Genomic DNA, 20,284 nt, shown 5'->3' with positions numbered 1-20,284 from the left:
GGGGCCGAGCCAAGGCTTTTAAGCTCCTCTTGCTTATTCCTCATGCTGTGTGTAGAAGAACTTCAAATGCAGTTCTTTGTACTCAGTGCCGCGCGTAGCCAGCTAAGGATCTCACTGGCACACAGCCTCTCAAATCTTTGGTGTGCCATTCTTTTGCTCATTCCTGGTGAATGTCATTGTATCCTTTTGCCCTGCACACTTCTGCAGGGAGTTAACTCAAGAATTAAAAGTCACAGTTTGAACCAGCCTGCAGCATGAGTAACAAAGCCATTGGTTCTCCTAAAATAGTAGTCGGACCTGAGATCTGTAAAGTTTTTCTATCCCTTGGGAACAGATGCAGCCAAAAGAATGTTTACTCTAAAATGGATACTACGAACTAGGCAGGCAGGCACAGGCAGCTCCCAATTTAATTAAGAATACACAGCACAGGTATATGAAGACCTAACAGAAATGAGAATGTTTAACAGCAGCCTCTGGTTTGTCTGTCCCTGCTTGCCAAGTGCTCTGTAAAAGGAGCTGCTGGTGATATGGCTCTTCACAGGAATTGCTAAAACATTCCACGCCAGCAAACAGGAATTGGGTTCACAGAAATATGTATATATACATATATACATATATACATATATACATATATACATATATACATATATATATATGTAAGGGGTTTTTTTGTTTTGTTTTTTTGTTTGTTTGTTTTTTTGGTTTTTTTTTGTTTGGTTTTTTTGGTTTTTTTTTTTGGTCAAAACTGGATTAACTGTGTGTCTTCAGTACCTAGACTTTAAACTTGTCCTATTTTTGTGGAGGAAAAGAGTTGCTACACTTAGGGTAGTGTAAATAATACTATTTTTCCTTCATGCTCTGTGTTTGCAACCCATCCTTACAGCCAAAACTGTCATTTCAGCTATTTTTAGGAGTTTACCTGGGCAGGCCTGGGCTGATACATTTTGTGATGGATGTTCTAATTGCCAGGGCCACTCAGACAGTTTTCAAGCTGGTTTTCTACTTGAACTCCCCACCTTTCTGAAGAGAAGGAAAAGTTTAATGACTGTGGACCCGTGCCGGAACAAGAGGACCCTTTTGTTTCCTGTTTATGGAAATCCCCAGGGACTTCTGTGTGTAATCTACATAAACAAGTAACCTGTCTGAAATTGCAATCAGAGGCACTGATCTCACTGACTGCAAATATCCTCCTCATAGAGGACAGTGAATTCCAGCTACAGCCTCTCCCCTAAATGGACCGTCTGAGGAGTGATTGAACCTCTCAAGCAGCCTGCTTGGAATGAAGCAGATTAATGTCCTCTTTTTACCCAAGGAAAGGAAAATTGGCATGTTAAAAGATAGATTTACCTCAAAAATGGTGCAGTTTTCACTGTGAAAATAGGAAACTTCTTGGTCAGGCTCAGAAGAGGATATAGCCCTAAGTTTTGTTTTATTTCTGCAAAATCTTTCCAGTTAAGTAAAAGCTAATGTCAAGCTAAGTACTTCTCTGCCTATAGTACCTGCAATAAATGAAGAGCTTTAAAAATTATCCCCAAATTATGCTTAAGCACCCCAAAGTTAAAAAGAAGACACAAGTACCGGTGGCTTTAGTTTTCTCACTTTAAACAAAACAAAAACCAGTGTTTCACTTGCAAGTTCTCTTGATGAACATGAAAGCAATATATTTGTAAGGAAAACAGAGATGCTTACTTTTGCATCAATATGAGCTGAAGGGAAATCACAAGTTATCTCACAATGCATGCTGATATTGCAAGAGCTGACTGCCTTGTCTCTGGTTTTGCTTGAAAGGATTTAACTCTGGATGGCATTGAGTGAGCATGTAAATCAGGAACCATTTTGGCAGAAATTTGGTAAGAGGACTAACATTCACACTGTTTTGCTTCTATGTGCATTCTTGGGAGCAAAAAAGCTGCTGTTGTCAGCAACACTCACTTAACAAATGTCATGTGGCAGAAAAGTGATGAACAGGATGAGCAGCTGCCTGTGTTCTGGTCTGGAGGTTTATCTACCCTGGGGGCTTTTAGTACAGTGGGACTAGCTCTGTAAAGGGGTGGGCTAAATCATATTTATTACTTTGCTACCAGGAAGAATGAAACTAAGTCTGATTAAAGTCACTTAAATCCTGAATGTAAGGGTTCAGATTCCCCAAGGAGAGACCAAAGGATGTGAAGATCCTTTGCATCAGTGGCTTTGCTCATGGGCATGCCTTTACTCTACTGCAGTTAATGTAGGTCTCCCAGTGCTGAATCAGCCTGCATTATACCAAGGGCCAAACTAGCTTGAATTACAGATAATTACTGTGGATCCACCATCAGGCAGCCATTTGCAAGCTCAGGGTAACTTGTCCTTAATCCCACAGTCTATGCCTGTGCTTTCACATGTGCTTTCCTTATCAGGTGCCCTGCGCTTTGGCTGAGATCTACTCCCCCTCTTCTGTTTTTCTGCAGGATGGCCCAAATCCTGTACAGTGGTATCATCATACAGACCTATGCCTGTTTCATGAGGAGTTTCAAGATGACAACCAATTATTAGAGATACACAGACACCTTAGGGGAGATTTTGCAGTGGAATGTGGAGCATCCTGGGCTTCTTCCCCTTGGAAGGAGATGCTTTGCTGCTGACATGAGTATGGTGCCAAGTAACAGCAGAGCCCAACCCAAAACCTAGCCAGAATCACTGTTTTCTCCATAATTGGAACTGAACCTGAACTGTGATTTGGACATTTCCTTGAAGTCTGAGTCAAACAAGCATTGGTCACAGCTGAACACCGTCATTAAAGCAAAACCTCGTGGTGCTCAGACTTCCTGCAGAGAGGGGAACTTAAGTCGGCATCATTTGCATGCCAGCTTACCAGAAAGAAGACATAAGATGTGCAAGTTCATATTTTTATTAACCACTTCTCACTGCCTTTTCAAAGTCTTCCCTGCCACACTCTTCTGGATGGTTGCCACATAAAGATGTGCCACCAGTAGGGACTTTATGGGACTGTCTGCCCTGGGTCTCCCCACTTTCTGCAGCAGGAATAGCCTGGCCTTTCCTCTTGAAGGAGCCATACTTTTGGTTTGCTCCCTTTTGCTGATGTTTGCAAAGCACGTGGTGTTGCAGGGCATGAGACAGACCCTGCAGTCTTGCCTCCTGCCTGCTGGCAGCCCTGGCAGGCAGCAGAGGGAAGCTGTCACCTTGGGTCAACCTGGAGAGGACAGGACTAGACCCAGCTGCTCATTCCTGTCCCAGCCTCCCAAAAAGACACTGGAAGCTGCCCAGAGGAATCCAGTTCTCGTTCAAGGGTACTCTTTCTCCCCAGTGAAAGTGTTCTGCAGCAGGACACAGCCTAGGAGCAGTATCTGATTTGCCCTGTGCTAAATGATGCACATGAGCAGAAAATTGATGGTATGAGACATTGTCCTTTTGGTATCAAAAGAGCTTACCAGGAAAAAAACCTCAAAATAAAAATAAAAGAAAGAGAAGATTACCACATGTGTTTGAGCCACCGAAAACATGAAAACCACAGAGTAAGCAGTCTGGGACAGGTCTAATCAGGCTGAGGCCCCAGGAGCACACACTCAGCTCAGCCTACAAAGAGGTTAACTGTAGGTGTAAAGAGCAAACATTACATGCAGAGTGTGACTCCTGGGTGCCACATCCAGGCTGGCCCCCCTGCAGCAACTGTCCCAATGAGTCCCCTCACTCCTCTGCTATTCATGTCTCTCTTTCCCATGAGCAGCCTCCATGGAAAAGGAACTAAACTACAAATCACCTACTTTTCTCCCCCCCACAGAACTGGCCCAGTTACAATGATCTTTTTGTTTGCAATTTAAGGTAGGTCTGACAGCTAGAAGAAAATAACATAAAAAAGCTCCCTGGGGATACACAGCTCTGCATCCTTCGCCAGATGCTTCAGTGACATGTTAGAAGGAAGTTCTGGGGAGAAATCAGGAGCTTACTGACTGCTGCCAGCCACAGCCACAGGTGCTTTTTGTCAGCCCACAGCAAGCAGTCAGAGGGAAGTCAGAGCATGAACATGGGCCATTTCCCCATGGAGGAGGTTTGGCTCCATCCACTTCTGCTGTGGCTTCTGCAAGGCGACCTCTCAGTTACATGAGCTGTTTTTGAACAGGTCTGGAGGAAAGGTCTGTGCCAGCTGAAGGTCCCCAGTAGCACTGACTCACCTTGTGTTGTCACAAGGCATTATTCTGTACAAGCTGGTTCAGAACATGTGGAATACTTAGGTGCATTTGTGTTGCATCAAGCCCACCAGGCTCAGCTACCTTTTGTGATGATGGACTGACTAGAAAAGCAATCTACGGCAGAAAAAGCCCAGTTTTTTTTTGTTTACCGGGGCTCAATGATCAGCTTTGCAGGCCAACAGCAATGAGCACTAAACTCACAGATAAGAAAGAGAAGTTGCAGGTAGAGATTAATCACTTGCTGCAGAGCATGCAAATATTTAAGACTGCAAAGTACTACTAAAGCCAGGTACTTTTCCTTCTTAGTTGCTAGATAATTTTAGAGGAAAATTTCAATTTTTCTCATGAATCTTTTGCAAGATACAGTACTTTTAGATTACTTTTTACATGTGCACACTGGGGAGCCTACAGCTTGATAAAAATGAGATAGCAGTAACTGTAGTGCATCCAAGGACTTAATCAGCACAGTGCCATAGAGAAGCTGAAGACCTAATCTAGGCTAAATGTAAATTTGTAAAATGGAAATAAGTAAATAATTCAAATCAGCAGCATCAATTTCTGTGTGGTTTGTTCATCTTCCGGCCAGAGCTGTTTCAAGGAGTTGAGGTTTTTATTAAAGGTAGAAGAAGAAGAAGTACAAGGAAGAGGGTCACAGTCCTGCTTCAGAGTTGTTTCAAATCAGTTGTTTTCCCCCATCTTTCCTCTCCAGGCTACGGAGCTTCAGGACTGAGGAGCAATCTGGCTGAAGATGGAAGCTGCAAATGTTGTGAGTATACAACTATGTCACTGTTCATCTCCTTTTCCTTCCCCTCCTCTGTCTCCATCAGTTTTCTGCCTCTTTCAAGCCACTGGTACTATCCCAATGTAGCAATAACACAAAGACTTCTTCTCCACCTCTTTCCAAGCTGGGCATTTTGCCTTTTGTTATGTATTTGAAGCCAAGCAAACCATGGTTTGAATTATCTGACAGACATAATGCTTTCACCACCTGCCATTTTCATAACTGAAGTTGGCTGGATGTCGTGAACTGCTCTTTTGTGAGTTTTTCACTCAATGGGTCATTTTTATAAATCTCTGCTGTGCTGCACACTCCGAGCAATCTGAAATTATCTGTTTCACTGGCATCCTTCGCAATTTTTCATTTAAATGGAATAAATTAGGCATTTTAACTGCATCTGGTGGAGAGGGGCAAATGTACACTTTACTGAGCCTCTCAGCACAAATTTACTAGATGTCCTATTGCAGGTCACACATCCTGGCAAGAGTAGCTTGGACTACTACAGGAATGACAGCATGGTGCTGTCCCTGTGTGAGATCCCAGTGAACAGCACAGACTTCATGTGTGACAAGAGACAGGTCAGGCAGTTTGCTCAAGCCTTCCTGCCAGTGTTTTTCTGGCTCATCTTCGCTGTGGGCACAGTGGGGAACACCTTGGTCGTGCTTGTCTATTGCAAATACCACTTCAGGAGGAGTATGATGGATCTGTACCTGTTGCACCTGGCCATTGCTGACCTCCTGCTCCTTTTCACCTTCCCCTTCTGGGCCAAGGCTGCTTCAGATGGATGGATCTTTAAGGACTTCATGTGCAAAGTTGTCAACAGCATGTATAAGATCAATTTCTATGGCTGCAGCTTGCTTCTAACCTGCATCAGCTTTGACAGGTACATCACTGTAGTGCAAGCGATGAAAGCCAAAACTTGTAGGCGCAGGTGGCTCCTGCGCAGCAGGCTCATGTGCCTGGCTGTCTGGCTGACGTCTGTGAGCCTGTGCATCCCAGAACTCATTTACAGCCAGAGCACACAGGTGGGTGACCTCACAGTTTGCAAAATTATGTACCCACCAAACGTCAGTGTGATCTTCAGAGTTACGGTCCTGGCCTTGAAAGTCATCATAGGATTCTTCCTCCCACTCCTTGTCATGGTGATTTGTTATGCCCTTATCATCAACACCCTCCTACAGGCCAAAAGATTTCAAAAGCAGAAGTCGCTGAAGATCATCACCATGATCCTCACCGCTTTCCTCCTCTCTCAGTTCCCATACAATATTGTTTTGCTGGTCAAAGCCATCAACACCTACACGGGGGTGGTGCACAGTTGTCAGGTTGCCAACCAGCTGGACATCGGGCTGCAGGTCACCCAGATCATCGCCTTCCTCCACAGCTGCCTCAACCCCTTCCTCTATGTCTTTGCTGGCGAGCGGTTCAGGATGGCGCTGGGCAGGATGATGCAGAGCTGTGGCTGCTGCTGGAGCAGGGCCCAGGAGCACTCCTCTGCCTGTGACAGCCAGGAGCACAGCTCAAACTGGTCCTTTGCCATGCTGGGGGGGCGGCGGGTCAGGAACTCCCTGATCCTTAACACTCACTGGACCTCCTCTGTTATGTCCCCTCCTTGCAAAGTCATCCTGTAAGTTAGTCCTCACCTTCTCCTCTCCAGAGAAGCACCAAGCTCTTTGGAAACCCTCTGTATACCCCAAAGATTATCCCAGAGGGGCAGAAAGGGTTGGGGACCTGCCCTTGATGTGTGGGAACCAACTGAGGGTTGCTGGCTGAGAGAACAGGAAACCTTTGGCAGATGGGAGCAAAATGGAACCATATAAACGTTCATATGCTATAAACAGAACTGTCACAAAAAATATCTTTGTGACAGCTGGCCCATCTGCAGCTCAGACCACAACCTGAAATAACAAGTCTCACAGCAGGTGATAAACCCAGCTATGGCTGCAACACAGGCAGATGAAGCTTTCTGTCCATAGGAAGCAGCCTTCATTTGCTGTCACACCAGGTTCCCCTGTGAATGTGGCCTGACTTGGGAGCCCTGCCAGATTCCTACACCAGATCCCGTCCCGTGTAAAGGAGAATGGCCTTTAGCTCTGACACTGGTTTGTAGCAGTGAGCAAATGTTGCTCTCTGTGCCTGGGCATATGCAACTCCATTTGGCTGCATAGATGTTTTTCCTTGCACAGAAAAGCCAGTTGTTCATGTACATAAAATGGGCATTGCAGAATGTGGTCTGTCTTTCTCCTGTATTTAGCTGTGTGATGCCAGGTATGATGGCTCCTGTTTTGATACTGGAAATAAATCACCCCTCACAATAAAAAATAAGGATTTTAGAGACATTGACTTGTCTGTCCTGGGGATATTTGCTGTATGGTGCAAAGGTGTCATAAACCAGAGCACAAAAACCAAACCCATGGTTCAGCTCACCACCAGTAATGCACCAATATCTTTGGAAAGTATATTTAACCTAGGAGCAGCAAGACAGGGAGTAATTAAGTGTCAAACCTAATGAAATTTGGAATGAGACATCAGGTTGTGGAGGCTGCCATTCCCAGAAGTGATGTGCTGTAATGCACCTCAAAACCTGAGCCCACAGGGCATCATTTATCTGTTCCCCCTTGCTCATCCCCTCACAGGGACATGGTCTCAGCTGTCCTGCCTGACCGCAGCCTGCACCTCTCACTCTTCAATTGCAGGATGTAGTGCTCAGGAGGCTTTGTTTTAAATAATCTCATCGAACCTGGTTTGCCTTCTGGTACTTAGCTCTTCCAGGGAAAAAGGGTTTTCACTGTGCATTTATGATTAAAGCATGTTGGTAAACAAGAGCTTTCTGCACAGTTTGGTGCTGCTTTTCTAGCTAATTGGGTATACCTAAGCAGATGAGGTTCAAGTTTCATATACATTTATTAGGATTTTTTTTTTTACCTTTTCCTTAGAAAGAAAAATGGTCAAAGATGTATATAATTTTCACTGTATGTACAAGAAAGGTGTGGGGGGTTTTTGTAATTTGTGCTCAGCAAACAGAAGCCAAAATTAAATAAAGGCACTGCCACATACACCAAGGGGATGAACTGGTTGTTTCTTGCCCACACATCCTTCCCAGTTTGGATCCATACACATAACCTGTTTGCAATCACAGCATTTACCCCTCCCAAAAGAGGCCAAAGAAAAAATTGCTAAGAGGGTCTATTTCAAATATCTAACCCTTGTGGTGTGGAAGCTGCAGCTGAGAGCCCTGCAGGCACCAGAGCAGGTTTAGGCTCCTGAGGCAAGGGCTGGGGTGCAGTCTGGGGAAGCAAGGCAGGTTTCTGCAGTAGGGGAGGAGGGAGCACATTGGGGGCAGATCCTTCCCCACAGCAGCGCAGTCCCACTACCCCTTCCTGAGACTGGGGGTCATAGGGCTCTTCTCAGAGGGTTCTCCAGGCCCCCAAAGAGCAAACAAATTAGTGTGCAAACCTTAGTTGCTGCAAGCTCCTCTTCCCTGCACTACATCTCAGCAGCCCCAGGAACCTGAACTTCGTGGCCATCTCACAGAAATAAAGCTTCTTCAGTCCCCAAAACATTCATGCTCAATCAGCAGGTGAAACTGCTGAGGGTGGTGAAACAGCAATGAATTTGCAGCAGTTTGGGGTGACAGGCTTGTCCCTGGGTCATGCACATCCTGCTGTGAGTCAGGCTGCTCCCATCACTGTGCCAGGGGAGGCTGGTGACAAACCTCCCTGGACATGGTTTTCCTTCCTGGGGTTGGTTCCACCAAGGCTGCCTGCAGTCCAGCAGCTGCTGGTGGCTCCCCAAGCTGCTCTCACCACACAAACTTGGGGGGAAGCTGCCTCCCTGCACCCCTCTGGCTGCAGCCTCATCAGCAACCCTTCTTGTTGGTCAGCACACAGCAGGGACTCAGTTATGAAGGTGTTTTCAGCCATTACTCCCTCTTGCATCTGCTGGGGGCCTCCATCTGCCAGCAGCACAACTCCTTGTAGTCAAACCCTCTTCTGTCCCTCTGCCCTGATATTTTACTTGGATTTATCCCACCACAATCCCCCTTGTGTCTGGCTAGGGTGTCCCCAACTTTCACGTGATGCTGTCTTCCAGGATGGGAGGTTTCCTCACAGGCAAAGGGTATTTTTGCCTCCCTTGCTCCATGAGCAGTCCCAGGGGACTCTGCTCATGTTTTACGCACAGCTCTAGCAGGATGGGCACCCAGCAGTTGCTTGAAGTCCTGGGAGAGGCCTGAGATCTTCATAGCTTGGGTCCCCTCCCTTCTCTTCGAGGCCAGTTTTTCCTGGATGTTCCCAGTTTTGGGCTGTAGTTTCCTATGCTGTTGCTATTCCTCGAAGAGGCAGCTGGGCTCGTCCCTGTCACCGTGGTGCAGGCAGTCACACAGCGCAGCACCAGCCTGCTTGTGGTACAGGGGGTGGGAGAGCCATGGGAAACTTGCACTCTCTGCAGGCCAACCTGCCTACCTGGTGCCTGCTCTACCCAAAACAGAGACATCTTTATAGAAGCATCTCTTCCAGAGAGCAGGGAAATGATGGAAGAGTGTGAAAGTACAGGCATTATTACTATATTTGGACTTCAAAGCATCCCTGTGACACTTCAAGGACTAATGACAGCCTTGCAGCAGCTTCACATTGTCCCCCCAGAAAAAATGTTATCCTATGTGTGCCAAGGTCTGTTCTTGGGGCACAGACTGAGAAATATAAGGCAGAAGCAGGGTTGGGAGAGCCTTTCCCTTAGCACCAAGGGAGGGGATATTACCCAGGATGGATAAAAATGAATTACTGGAGACGAACACAAAGACTTCCAACGGCTGCAGCAGCTCCCTGCAGAGCTGAGGTACAGCAAGGTATGGTCGCTTACACATGTACTGGCTATATGTAAAACTCACTCTCTGCAGGTCCCTCATACTCCAGATTAGGCTCTGCTGGAGCCTCTCCTAGAGGGAAGCTTCTGAACGTGGAGTCAGGTCTCCAGATGCCTCTGGAGATGCTCTGAACCTTCCATTGCTAATTGTAGCTTTGAAATGAGGGGATGGAACAACATAAATTTCATAAAACCCCCAAGTAGGTTATATAATTATCAGATTTATCTTCCACACAATGCTATCTCTACAAGCCAAAAAAGGGACAAACATTCGCAATGATAAAGAATTTTATTCTTAAATTCCTGAGGTTAAAAAAGGAAAAAAAAAGCATCAAGAAAAAAATTCCAACACAACCATTAACATTTCTGTAACTGTACAGACACTGGTATACATGATTTTTCCCATACCTGGAGCAGGAAGTTTGATGTGAACAGGGCTTGCAATTCTTTGGCAGTTAAGACCAAAAGATGCTTCTGAACAAGTTACAACCTCAGTGATTGAGTATAATTAAATCTATAGTGCAATTTCAGTTTTAGGAAAGAAGTCAGGCTTTTGTAGCTTTGCTATTTTTTAATGTGGTATACTCTTGTGCAATACCTCTTTCATTTTTCACAAAGAAACATTGAGTAATGTTATGTAAAGGAACACTGTCATTTTCTTGAAGAAACTGCATTCTTTCCTGTGCATAAACCTCTTTGTAATAAAAAATCTTACCCTCCATATCTCCTTACCCTTTCCAGCACCCAGAAAAACATCTAATTACTTATGCTAACCACAATGTATAATCTCATTGTCCAATGAATGTGACATCTCCTTCAATTAATTTCATGATCAATTAAAAATATTTTTCTCTTTATTGCATTCCTGCAGATAATAAAAAGCCCAATTCAACAAATCACCTGAGCACCTGTAAATAAATAATTTTCCAGCATTGCTGGCTTAGCTCACATGAACAAGAATTTTATGAATGGAAGAATGAGGTGCCTGAATGAAATAATCTCTTGCACAAGCCTGCCCTTGTGCAAAGTCCTTTACTGGGTTTCCATGATTCCAGAAATGAAATGTCTGGGACATTTAAACAAAAGGCCTCTACTAATGTCAGGTTCTTACTGTCTCTGCACAGCCTCTTCCAACAGTAATCATGGATTACTGCTCCTGGGAAGCTTCTTTGAACAGCTGCACTCCTGTCCACTTGCATCTTACCAGCCTGATATTTCATCATTTGAAACTTTTTCTGCTTAGGTACTGTCTTTGGTCAGAAGCAAACATTTTCTTTTCATCCTTAAACTACAGGTTCTGACTGCCCCTCTTAGTCCTCTTTCAGAGAGAGAAAAAAAAACAGCCATAAAATTACTCTCAAAGGGCAGGAAAACCTGAAGAAAAGGGACCACAAAGACTCAAATGCTAAATGAGAACAATGCGGTGGATTTACTCCCCTTCTCCCAAACACAGGCTTCAGCCAGTCTCAGGACTATCTACATAAGAGACCTCCAGAAAAACATCTGGCTTACTACATGGAGACAATTATTTTGAGAGCTACATGAACAGGGGGTTAAAAATATTTGCCACAGGATAAAAAAATGTCGGGAACTGGATGTGGAGAGAAATCAAGAGGCAAGGCTGTCAAATTATTTTTAGTAGAGATACTTCAAATACTTTTTAACAGAGATGTCATATTTTGGCTGATACTTGACAGTGTCCCTTTACCTTACATTTGGCATGTTAGAAAAATATCCCTGGTATTAGGGATTCTAAGTAAAATTAGTATTCTAAGTAAACAACAGCAAAACGTTTTTAAAAACCACACCTAAAAGCTTAAAAGAAAACTGCAGCAGACTTCAGTAACAGCTCAGTGAAATTGCATAGCATATGGTACACAGTACTCCATTTTTAAGCAATAAATAATCTCTTCTCGCCTAATTAAATATAAACATAGCTTCAAGATTGAAATAACCTGTAATTCGTGAACTGATCCACGCCATTTATTGCTGTTTATTACCCACTTGTAATTCAGCCTCTTGTCCATCTCATTGTCATGCACACAACCAGGTCAGGGCTTAACCACACTGCAGCCTTCAGGGGCTTGCACCTTCCACTGACCACGCTACCTGGCAGAGGGTTGGGAGCACACCACCACCATGGGGAAAAAGGCAGCTGAAGGCAAGGGAACGCTATTGGTGAGCTAGAGACCTAAATCCTAGGTGCTCCATGAAAAGTAGTCATTCTTTCACAATCTTTTTCAGGATCACTGTATTATAGATTGTTAACAACTAGAATAAATGATGAGCAACCTTTAGCTTTAACTGCAATTATTTTCTTTTCTATGATCAGAAATTTCCCTCTGCCTCAGCTGCTCCTGTGTAAATGTCCAACACTTGGTTGGTGATCTCCACCTTTTAAACAACCAGTCCTTTGGGGTGGGAGATCCCTTATAGGTATCGGATTGGACCAGCAATGCATAAACACCAGCTGGCCTCTCATGACCACCTTCCCCACCTGAGCTCATCCCTCCAATTCCCTCTCCTTGCTTTTACAAGTATGCCCCTTTCCTCTCCCCAAACCATTTGCTGCAGTTTATGCTTGCCCTTTTTTCTTCCTCCCCTTCATGCTTTATTTCCTGTCTCCCACCAGAACCCCTGTATGTCAGCTACAGCTGGCATTAAGTCTCTATAGGGTTCCTCACAGGTTTTGCTGGTCTTCTACCAACTGCTGCACTAAAACCTTTCAGGTCTGATGTTTCTTGGGAGAACAGTAATATGAGAAATCAGACACACTTTAATTATGAGGAGGGCTGGTTGGGAGAAAGAGCTTTTCTTCTTTCTCCTGCCAAGTGTTTTGCCATTCTATTGGAAGACAGGGTTTTTTTACAGAAAAATCCACTTTCGGGTATTTTGACAAAAAGCTGAAATTCTATATGGAAAGCAGATGGTTTGCATACAAATTTTGTATAAGTGAGAACCCAGTCTTCCCTTAAAAGGCAGTGTTAACAGCCCACAAATCTAAGATGGAAAGCTAGCAGTTGGTTAGGGCAATTGCAAGGCTTAGGAAAGGGACAGAATGCACTAACACCACTGGGTGGAGAGCTCACCAGGCCTGGATATGCATTCCATTTTGGATGGATGTTCTGAGATCTGTTCAAACACTATTGCTGCCTTCCATGTGGTCTAGAGACACAGACGTTGCTGATCTCCTCAGAAACTGTGCTTTCCTGTGAATACTGATGACTAAGGTGCTAAGGCAGGAAAAAGGAATGCTCCTCTTCCCAGTATCACTCAGTGAGCAGAACTTTATTTCACAGGGGATGTTCTGTGTTCTGCCACTGGTGCTCACCATAGGAACTGAGTTCCATGGGCCAATGCACAGAGCACGGTGAGCCAAAGTGAAAGGAGTTGCTGCTTCGTGCTTATTCTTGTGTAACTGGTATTCGGTGCCAAAGCATTGGAAAGAACCAGTTAAGACTTACCAAATCTTAGCCCAAAATATATAAAACTCCTATGGTTTGCTGCTTATAAAACTTGGAAAAGATAAAAAATTCTAGATGGATTACAATAATTGTGAAGACTGAAGTATTGCATAATTGCTGCTCTGACTGTAAGAGCAATACAGCAGAACAGAGATGGTTATGTTTACACCTCAGTGAAGAAGTCAAAAAATAGGCATTTTTCTTTACATTTCCTTTTGAAGGATATTTTTGGAAGAAAAACAGCTCAATTTTTAGCAGAGGATTTCAGTTTGCATTTAGATACCCCCACACTTATTTTTCTCCCCACTGAAAAAAATTGGTTATTATTGACCTGTTAAACCAAACAACATGGCTTTTCAGCAATCTGTACACAGTACAGAACCATTAGTGTTCCTGAAAAGGCTTCTGTTTTTAGTGTACACATCTTCTCTTAAGTGCATTAGAACTATTGCATAGTTTCAAATCTTCAAAAACAGTGGTAATCAGAATGCTTACACATGTACATAAATAATAGCATATATTAAAAATTTAAAAATACACAGTATAGTAAAGGCTATGGAAAATCACTTCCATCATAGATGACAGGTCGCTCAACAGCCAAGTGATAAAACACTCTTTTTGAGATAAACCTGTTAAGGAAAGAAACAGAGCAAAAAGATCCCATTAGCTGAAGCCAACAAAGAGGGGAAGCCTTAAAAGTGTATTCAGTCTTTTAATTCACTGCTGTCAAAAATATGCCTGTGCAAGGGCCATCAGGCTTGTTGTTAAAAAGATGACAATCCTGACTGAACTGTCTTGGAATGAGTCACCAATGACTTGCTTACTTCTGTTAACCCTCCCAGAGGTTCAGAAAGAAGAGTGGAATTCTGCTGTGGGGGTAGGAAAAAAAACCCAAACCAGATCAAGAACCAAAACTCAGTCTTGAAGACCTCTTGGCAAGCAAGGAAAATTTTCTTATACTTACTTCTGGATGGCAGAATAATGGTACATCTGATCAGTTCCACAGCTGTAAAACCAAGCTTATTTCACCTTTTATGCCTTTTTAGGACCTACCTAGAGAATGTGTTGTCAAATATCAGGGTGTAGATTCCAGCGTTTCTGACTTTCACCTGTCCTCTGATAGTTTCCTTATGAGAGTTGCAGCGAGTCATAGGGATAAGAACCTGGAATTCAATACAAATCAAAATGAAGTTTGCTCTTTGCCCTATAAATTGGCATTTTCTTTCAGAAAGCCTTGATTGCAGCCACCTTGAAACTCCCAAAGTGCATCTATGCCTGTAAAACTAATTACTCTGATTAGCATTAAGAACTCCCCCAAACTAAAATCTCACAGTGAGACATCTGTTTTCCTTGGATTATATCTTTACAGCACTAACCTATGGCTATTAATCTCTGCTTTACAGATAGAATAAATTCCTGAACTTTTAAATGTTAATCTAAGAATCTTTAATAACTTAATCAAGTGGTATAGTAAATCCATATATCCAAGAGCAAGATTTATCTAAATATATATTTTAATATATGTTTTTATACTCCCTGTGTTATAAAATAAGCTTTCTCAGCAAATCTTAATTTTTTATATAAGCTTACAGCAAAAAAATACTTGCATCTGAGGTTCTATGTGAGTCTGGCTGTAAAACCCTAGCACAGCTGTCAAGAAGAGCAGCTGACATAGATCAAGGATGACCCTGTACAACACAAAGTTTAACCTAAGAAATATATCAAGACAAAAGCAGCATTCACACTTCATTCAGCTTTCAGATTAAAAAAAAGAGATATTTTACATGGAGTTAATAGCTGTGCAGTGAATTAACACAAGCTATATAAATGTCTTATTCCCCCAGTAAATCACAGCCATAGAGTTTACCCTACCATGGTGAATTAAACAGCTGCCTTGTCTTCAGCAAAACTTGCAAATAGTTGAGTAAAATAGATTCACTTAATCTGCAATCCTCATGAAATATGGACAGCACATATAAAACTGGGTACCTTGGGATGTTTAATTTTGTTTAATAATACTGGGTGAATTTCATATGCAACCAACATAAGCTACAGGGCTTTTCAACTCAACTTCTGCAGGCAACATTAAAGATGTGGCTTTGCCTTTAGCAGAACTGCAGCTTAACTGGAGAAACAAATCCTTAATGCATTAGCAAGTGGCATTCTGGTGAAGATCTCCCAGCAATACTTGTCAATTCCTGTAGGCTGGATGAGTATGGAGCAGTACAACCTCTGAGGCAGTAAGGAGACAAAGGCCTTACTTTGCACTGATCCAGCGGCGTGTCGTCAGCCTCTTGGTAGACAACACTGAAGGATATACTTTTGGGGTCTGATGAGAAGATCCAGCTGATTGTTAGTCCCATCTCTGTAACAGTGATGGGAATGATACTGTAGGTGCTGGATTTGATGAACAGTTCTCTGTTACTTTCTCCAAAATTCATGATCTCTTCTACTGTAAGAGGTAATTTCATCCTGTGAGGGAGAAACATACGATTACTTGAAAAGATCCAATCCACTTACTCAGACAAAACCACTAATCATTGATTTTTATTTTCTGTCTATTTCAGGTAGACTCCACAGTGTATTTGGGACACATCCAGAAAATGCATGAAAATTCAGCCTCAGATGAAGGTAAAAACTGCATAAAGGCTGATTGATATTAAGAACCTTCACTGCTCTGGCACAAGTGGATTTTTTTCACTTATTTATCTCATTTCAACTGAAGAAAACCAGTGCTGGGATAAAGCTTTTTAGAGTTACTACAGATAAGAAAGGAGTGCTGCCCTCTACTGTTCTTTTTAAACAAAAAAGTAAGTGACCTGGTTTATTCACCTTCCTAGTTGAATATAAAAATTTGCACAGGAAACAGGAGGGATCAGGATTACAGAGGGGACAGGTGGATGAAATGTGAACAGCAGTTCTATTCTGAAACACTTAACACATTGGGTCTGTTTTACCCAACCAAGCTGCAAAAAAACTGACTCAAAATACTTCCAGTTAAAAAGGAAATTCTTAGCATCTAGATGATGCAGAGTCCTACAGCATTAGATAAACTGACTTCATTCTGGTATCTGTTTAACTCTGTGATCAGTGAGGCCCTGAAGCAGGAGAACACTGGTTACTTTCTTCAGGGGAAACCTGTAATTTCTAAGATCTGTGGGATCTCACCTACATTACCCTACCTAAAACTAATCTCATCTGTCACTCTTCAGGCCAAATAAACTGTTTGCAAATCAATGAGATCAGAGTAAACCACAGTCCTGCCATGTCTCAGGTGACCTTTGATTTTAATAAACTAAATGTTATTCTTGGTTTTGCCTTACAGCCCAGCTATGATTCTAGTTACTGCTTCATTTACCTGGATCTCTGAACAGCAGCAACAAGGTTGAAACATGGACTGATTTATCTCCTTGCAGTCACAAGTTTAAAACCTTTCCCATAACTAAGGCAAAATTTCAAAGCTAGGTTTAAGGGGACAGCGAGCAAAGGTGAATTTCTCTAAGTCATGTGCATCTCCCCATATTGGATTCTATTCTTGTCTGTGCAAGACATGCTGTATCACTAGTGCATGTAATTAGGAATTTCAGAGCAGGACACCTGCAGAGAATTGTGCAAACAGAGCTTGAGTTGAGGCTTAGATGAAATTTTATGCAATGGCGTGTACCAACCAGAGTGGGCAAAACAGATTCTGGGAGGCCCTCAATAAATAACAGATACATGCTCCAAAAGGCCATGAACTCCCTCCCTTTGGCAAAGGTCCAACTAGAGCTGCATTCCCTCACTTGCCCTTGCAGTTTCTTTCAGAGACTGTTAGAACTGCAGAGCCCTTTCTCTAAACTCCCTTCGCGTTGACAGCAATTCCTGTAATAAAAATAGGAAATGTTTTCTCATGTGATGTGGACCTACAACTTTCCTTCTTATTTCACTGGGACTGTTGCACGGGGACTGAAGAGAGAGGACCTGGCTCATTGATGCTGCTCTGTGTGGTTGAGTTACACCCTCTCATCCTCCTCAGACCAACCTCTACCATGGGACACAAGTGAGCAGCTCTTCCAGGAGCCTGCAAGGCTTGTGCTCACATAGCTGGTATCTGAGCTCAGCCTTTAGGCTTTCACCTACAGCAATGAAATTGTTCTGCTTACATAATTTCTCCTGACTTCAACAAGCATATCTCAGCATCTTGAGCAACTTGCCAGTCTTCAGATTCATCGAAAGTTGAAGAAGTGCTGTTTCTAGAACAAGGAAAAGAAGGAAAACCATGATTCTCTGAGTAGTATGTAATCGAATACAATCTGCATGCTGATGCCTTCCCAAAATAGAAATGTTTTGATAGTCCTGATACCAAATTCTAGGATTCTTAGTTGGCCCATTCCAGTGACAAAACTGGGCAAAACCGCAGCCCCCTTCTGCTCATCACTGCACAAACGTAAAACTGTTTTCATCCTCGTTTCATGAGTTAAGAGGAATATATATATATACATCCAGAAAATCTTTTCTGCAATCATAACATAAATTTCTTATTGAGATGATGACAGGTTTTGAAGATTCTCTGGCAGGTTGAGGGGCAGACACAAGCAAAACAGTCTGCACTTGGTCCCTTAAACAAAGCTTGCAAAAGGATAAGATGTCTCCCAGGATTTAATCTGGGAGGTGTTTTACAGACATATTATCCAGTTCCTTATTCTGACAATGTACACAAAGCATTTTCTATTGCTGTAGAATTGCTACCATGTGTCTTCTTTTCATACAAAAAATACTGCATGATTCAAACACAAATACACCAAAGATACTTTACAAGATAACAAAGCAGGATGTTTCCTCCACACCATGATGTGTCCCAGTGAGCAGTGAAGCAGAGGGAAGAACCTTCTATCCACTCCTTACCTCAAAAAAGGTGTATGCTCGGGACTAGCACTGGACTAGCCCCAGGTATGAATTACAGGGCTGGACACAGAGAGAAGGATGAGTCTGAGAGTCAGGAAACAAACACTGATAGTTTCCAAGTAAGTTAGAGCTTCTCTGACTGATTCTTGTTTTGTTTCTCTGCATTCCAGCAGTTTGAGAAAATTAGGCTCTTGTTCCCAGAAAAAATTCCAAGGATTCTTATTTATAGGGAACCAGATGGTTGGTTCCTTCCAAATCCAGGGGAATCTAATAAAATGTTAATACCATATGTGCTTCTGAACCATCAAGTGCAGTAATGCCCCTAGAGAGCATAACTGCCATACTTGCTGTTGACCAATTCTCAAAACTAATGCACAGTTTAGCATTTTCTTTTAAATCCAGTGGGATATTGCTCTACAAGCAGCATTGCTGAGAAGAAGAGCATGAGAAAATATCTCCTTCAGGTGGTCATGAGCAGCATCTGAATATACTGTGTCAACAACATGCAATCACATACCATTTTAGTGCAGTGACATTATGGTCTGGAAACAGGACGAATTCACTGTTTTGACTGCAAATTAAACTGCACTCACTGTCTACACATTTCCTGAACCGTTATCTTGATATTCCTGTTCCTTTATTTTTGCAGTCTCTTGAATAACTCTTGACTTCTTCAGTCACACCACTACTGTTAATACCCTGAAGTGAGAGCTGGGATGTGCATGGGAGACTCAAAGCTGTAATTAAGCGCCAAAACCTGAGCTGTACTCAGACACAAGGAATGTAGGCATGAAGTACTTACTAGGTGTTGGTCCATAAAGGTTAGTACAATATCTGTGCAAATACTTACTGATACAAATAACTTCTTGTTAACTATCTTTATACAACCAGACAAGAAAACTGATTCTGAAAAAACCCTCAAACCAACAAACTAGAAAACTGAACTATAGCTTGCAAACCTACACATACATTTTGCTTGCACAGTGGGAAGAGCAACCAGCTTCATGCTGTGATCTACATGAGTCTCCCATCCCACCAGGTTAGCTACACAGCTTTTATTTCACAGCCTTGAATTCATGCAGAGGGAGAGAACTACACAAATACAGGCAACTACACAATTCAGAAGTGTCAAACTCTATGATTTACAACACAATGCCATTAGAGCTCTTGATTTAGTCCATTAATTTCATCTTTTATTTGGAAACCTAAAATGTAAATTAAATCACAGGACCAATATATGTTCATGTTCCCCTCTAATACATGATTTTCCTTATTCCTGCTGCAACCCAGTACATGGTTAGGTGGTTACATGGCCACCTTGCCACTTGGCTCTACCAACCAATACATTCACCACACATCTAAGGCTAAGGGAGTGCTAAGTCTCCTGATTTGTGTATTAAACCAAAGTGCCTATAATCACAAAGAAAATCCTCCTTCTTTTTATGACATCTCACTGAGTTTAACAGTCTAAACTAAGGTCTGGTAGGCTATAATATAAGAAACAGTATCATGATTCAACTGGAGCATTTTTCCCCTGACAAGAGAATTTATTCTTGCATGACCCATTCATCTTTTGTGTTAGCACTAAGGATGTTCCTCCAGTTTGCCAGGTCCCCAGATTATGAATATGCAGCCTCTGGTGTATCTATTTAAACAGTCTGTATTCTTTCACTTCTTATTTTTAAAAGTAAAATGAAGTGGGACTAAAAGCAGAAAGAAGTGAAACATGGAGAAGACACTACAGCAAGAAGAGAACAGCTCTGATTCAGCAAAGCCTCTAGACACAGATTGTTGGAAGCTGGTAGAGCATTTTGAAGAATTATTGCTTCATGCTGGTCTTGTTCTTATGCAATTCCTCAGGCACCTGCTGTTGGTCACTGTCCCTAAGGTCCCTAAGCCTTGTCCACTGTGCCTGTTCTTATACATGGATAACATTTCTTACAAATTATACTAAAAATACTGTGGCCAACATCATCAATGGCTTGGGGAGTTAAAAGTTAGAAGCCACTTTTAGAATTAAAACTTGAAAAAAGATGGTTCAAATCTAGACTCAGCAATTCTCTGTTTTCACAAACACCTGAGCTCTGACAGCGGTAGCTACATGTCAGAGG

The 20,284-nt window shown here is 42.6% G+C and overlaps 3 protein-coding genes across 5 annotated transcripts in view; 1 reads left to right on the top strand and 2 right to left on the bottom strand.

The window, feature by feature from the left end:
• The window catches only part of CDV3 (CDV3 homolog), a 185,448-nt gene that overhangs the window by 11,187 nt on the left and 153,977 nt on the right, over positions 1–20,284 (bottom strand). The window lies entirely within an intron of this gene.
• On the top strand, positions 4,372–6,593 carry CCR9 (C-C motif chemokine receptor 9). Its single transcript, XM_054274065.1, has 2 exons — positions 4,372–4,410; positions 5,433–6,593. Exons 1-2 carry the CDS (start codon positions 4,372–4,374, stop codon positions 6,591–6,593), a joined length of 1,200 nt encoding a protein of 399 aa, XP_054130040.1.
• The window catches only part of FYCO1 (FYVE and coiled-coil domain autophagy adaptor 1), a 45,755-nt gene continuing 35,603 nt past the window's right edge, over positions 10,133–20,284 (bottom strand). For all 3 annotated transcript variants that reach the window (XM_054273487.1, XM_054273485.1, XM_054273486.1), the window contains 4 exons: positions 17,432–17,521; positions 15,551–15,761; positions 14,343–14,452; positions 10,133–13,918 (listed from right to left, as the gene is read on the bottom strand). In XM_054273487.1, coding sequence (XP_054129462.1) covers positions 13,843–13,918; positions 14,343–14,452; positions 15,551–15,761; positions 17,432–17,521 — 487 coding nt within the window. In that variant the 3' untranslated portion in view covers positions 10,133–13,842. The remainder of the gene's footprint in view (positions 13,919–14,342; positions 14,453–15,550; positions 15,762–17,431; positions 17,522–20,284) is intronic.

This window comes from Melozone crissalis, unplaced genomic scaffold (assembly GCF_028551555.1).
Source record: "Melozone crissalis strain CALT ecotype California unplaced genomic scaffold, PUWL_Pcris_2 ptg000016l_1, whole genome shotgun sequence".
Taxonomy (NCBI): Eukaryota; Metazoa; Chordata; class Aves; order Passeriformes; family Passerellidae; genus Melozone; species Melozone crissalis.
Note: the sequence above shows the minus strand (reverse complement) of the source record. Positions and strands in the feature narration are given on the sequence as shown.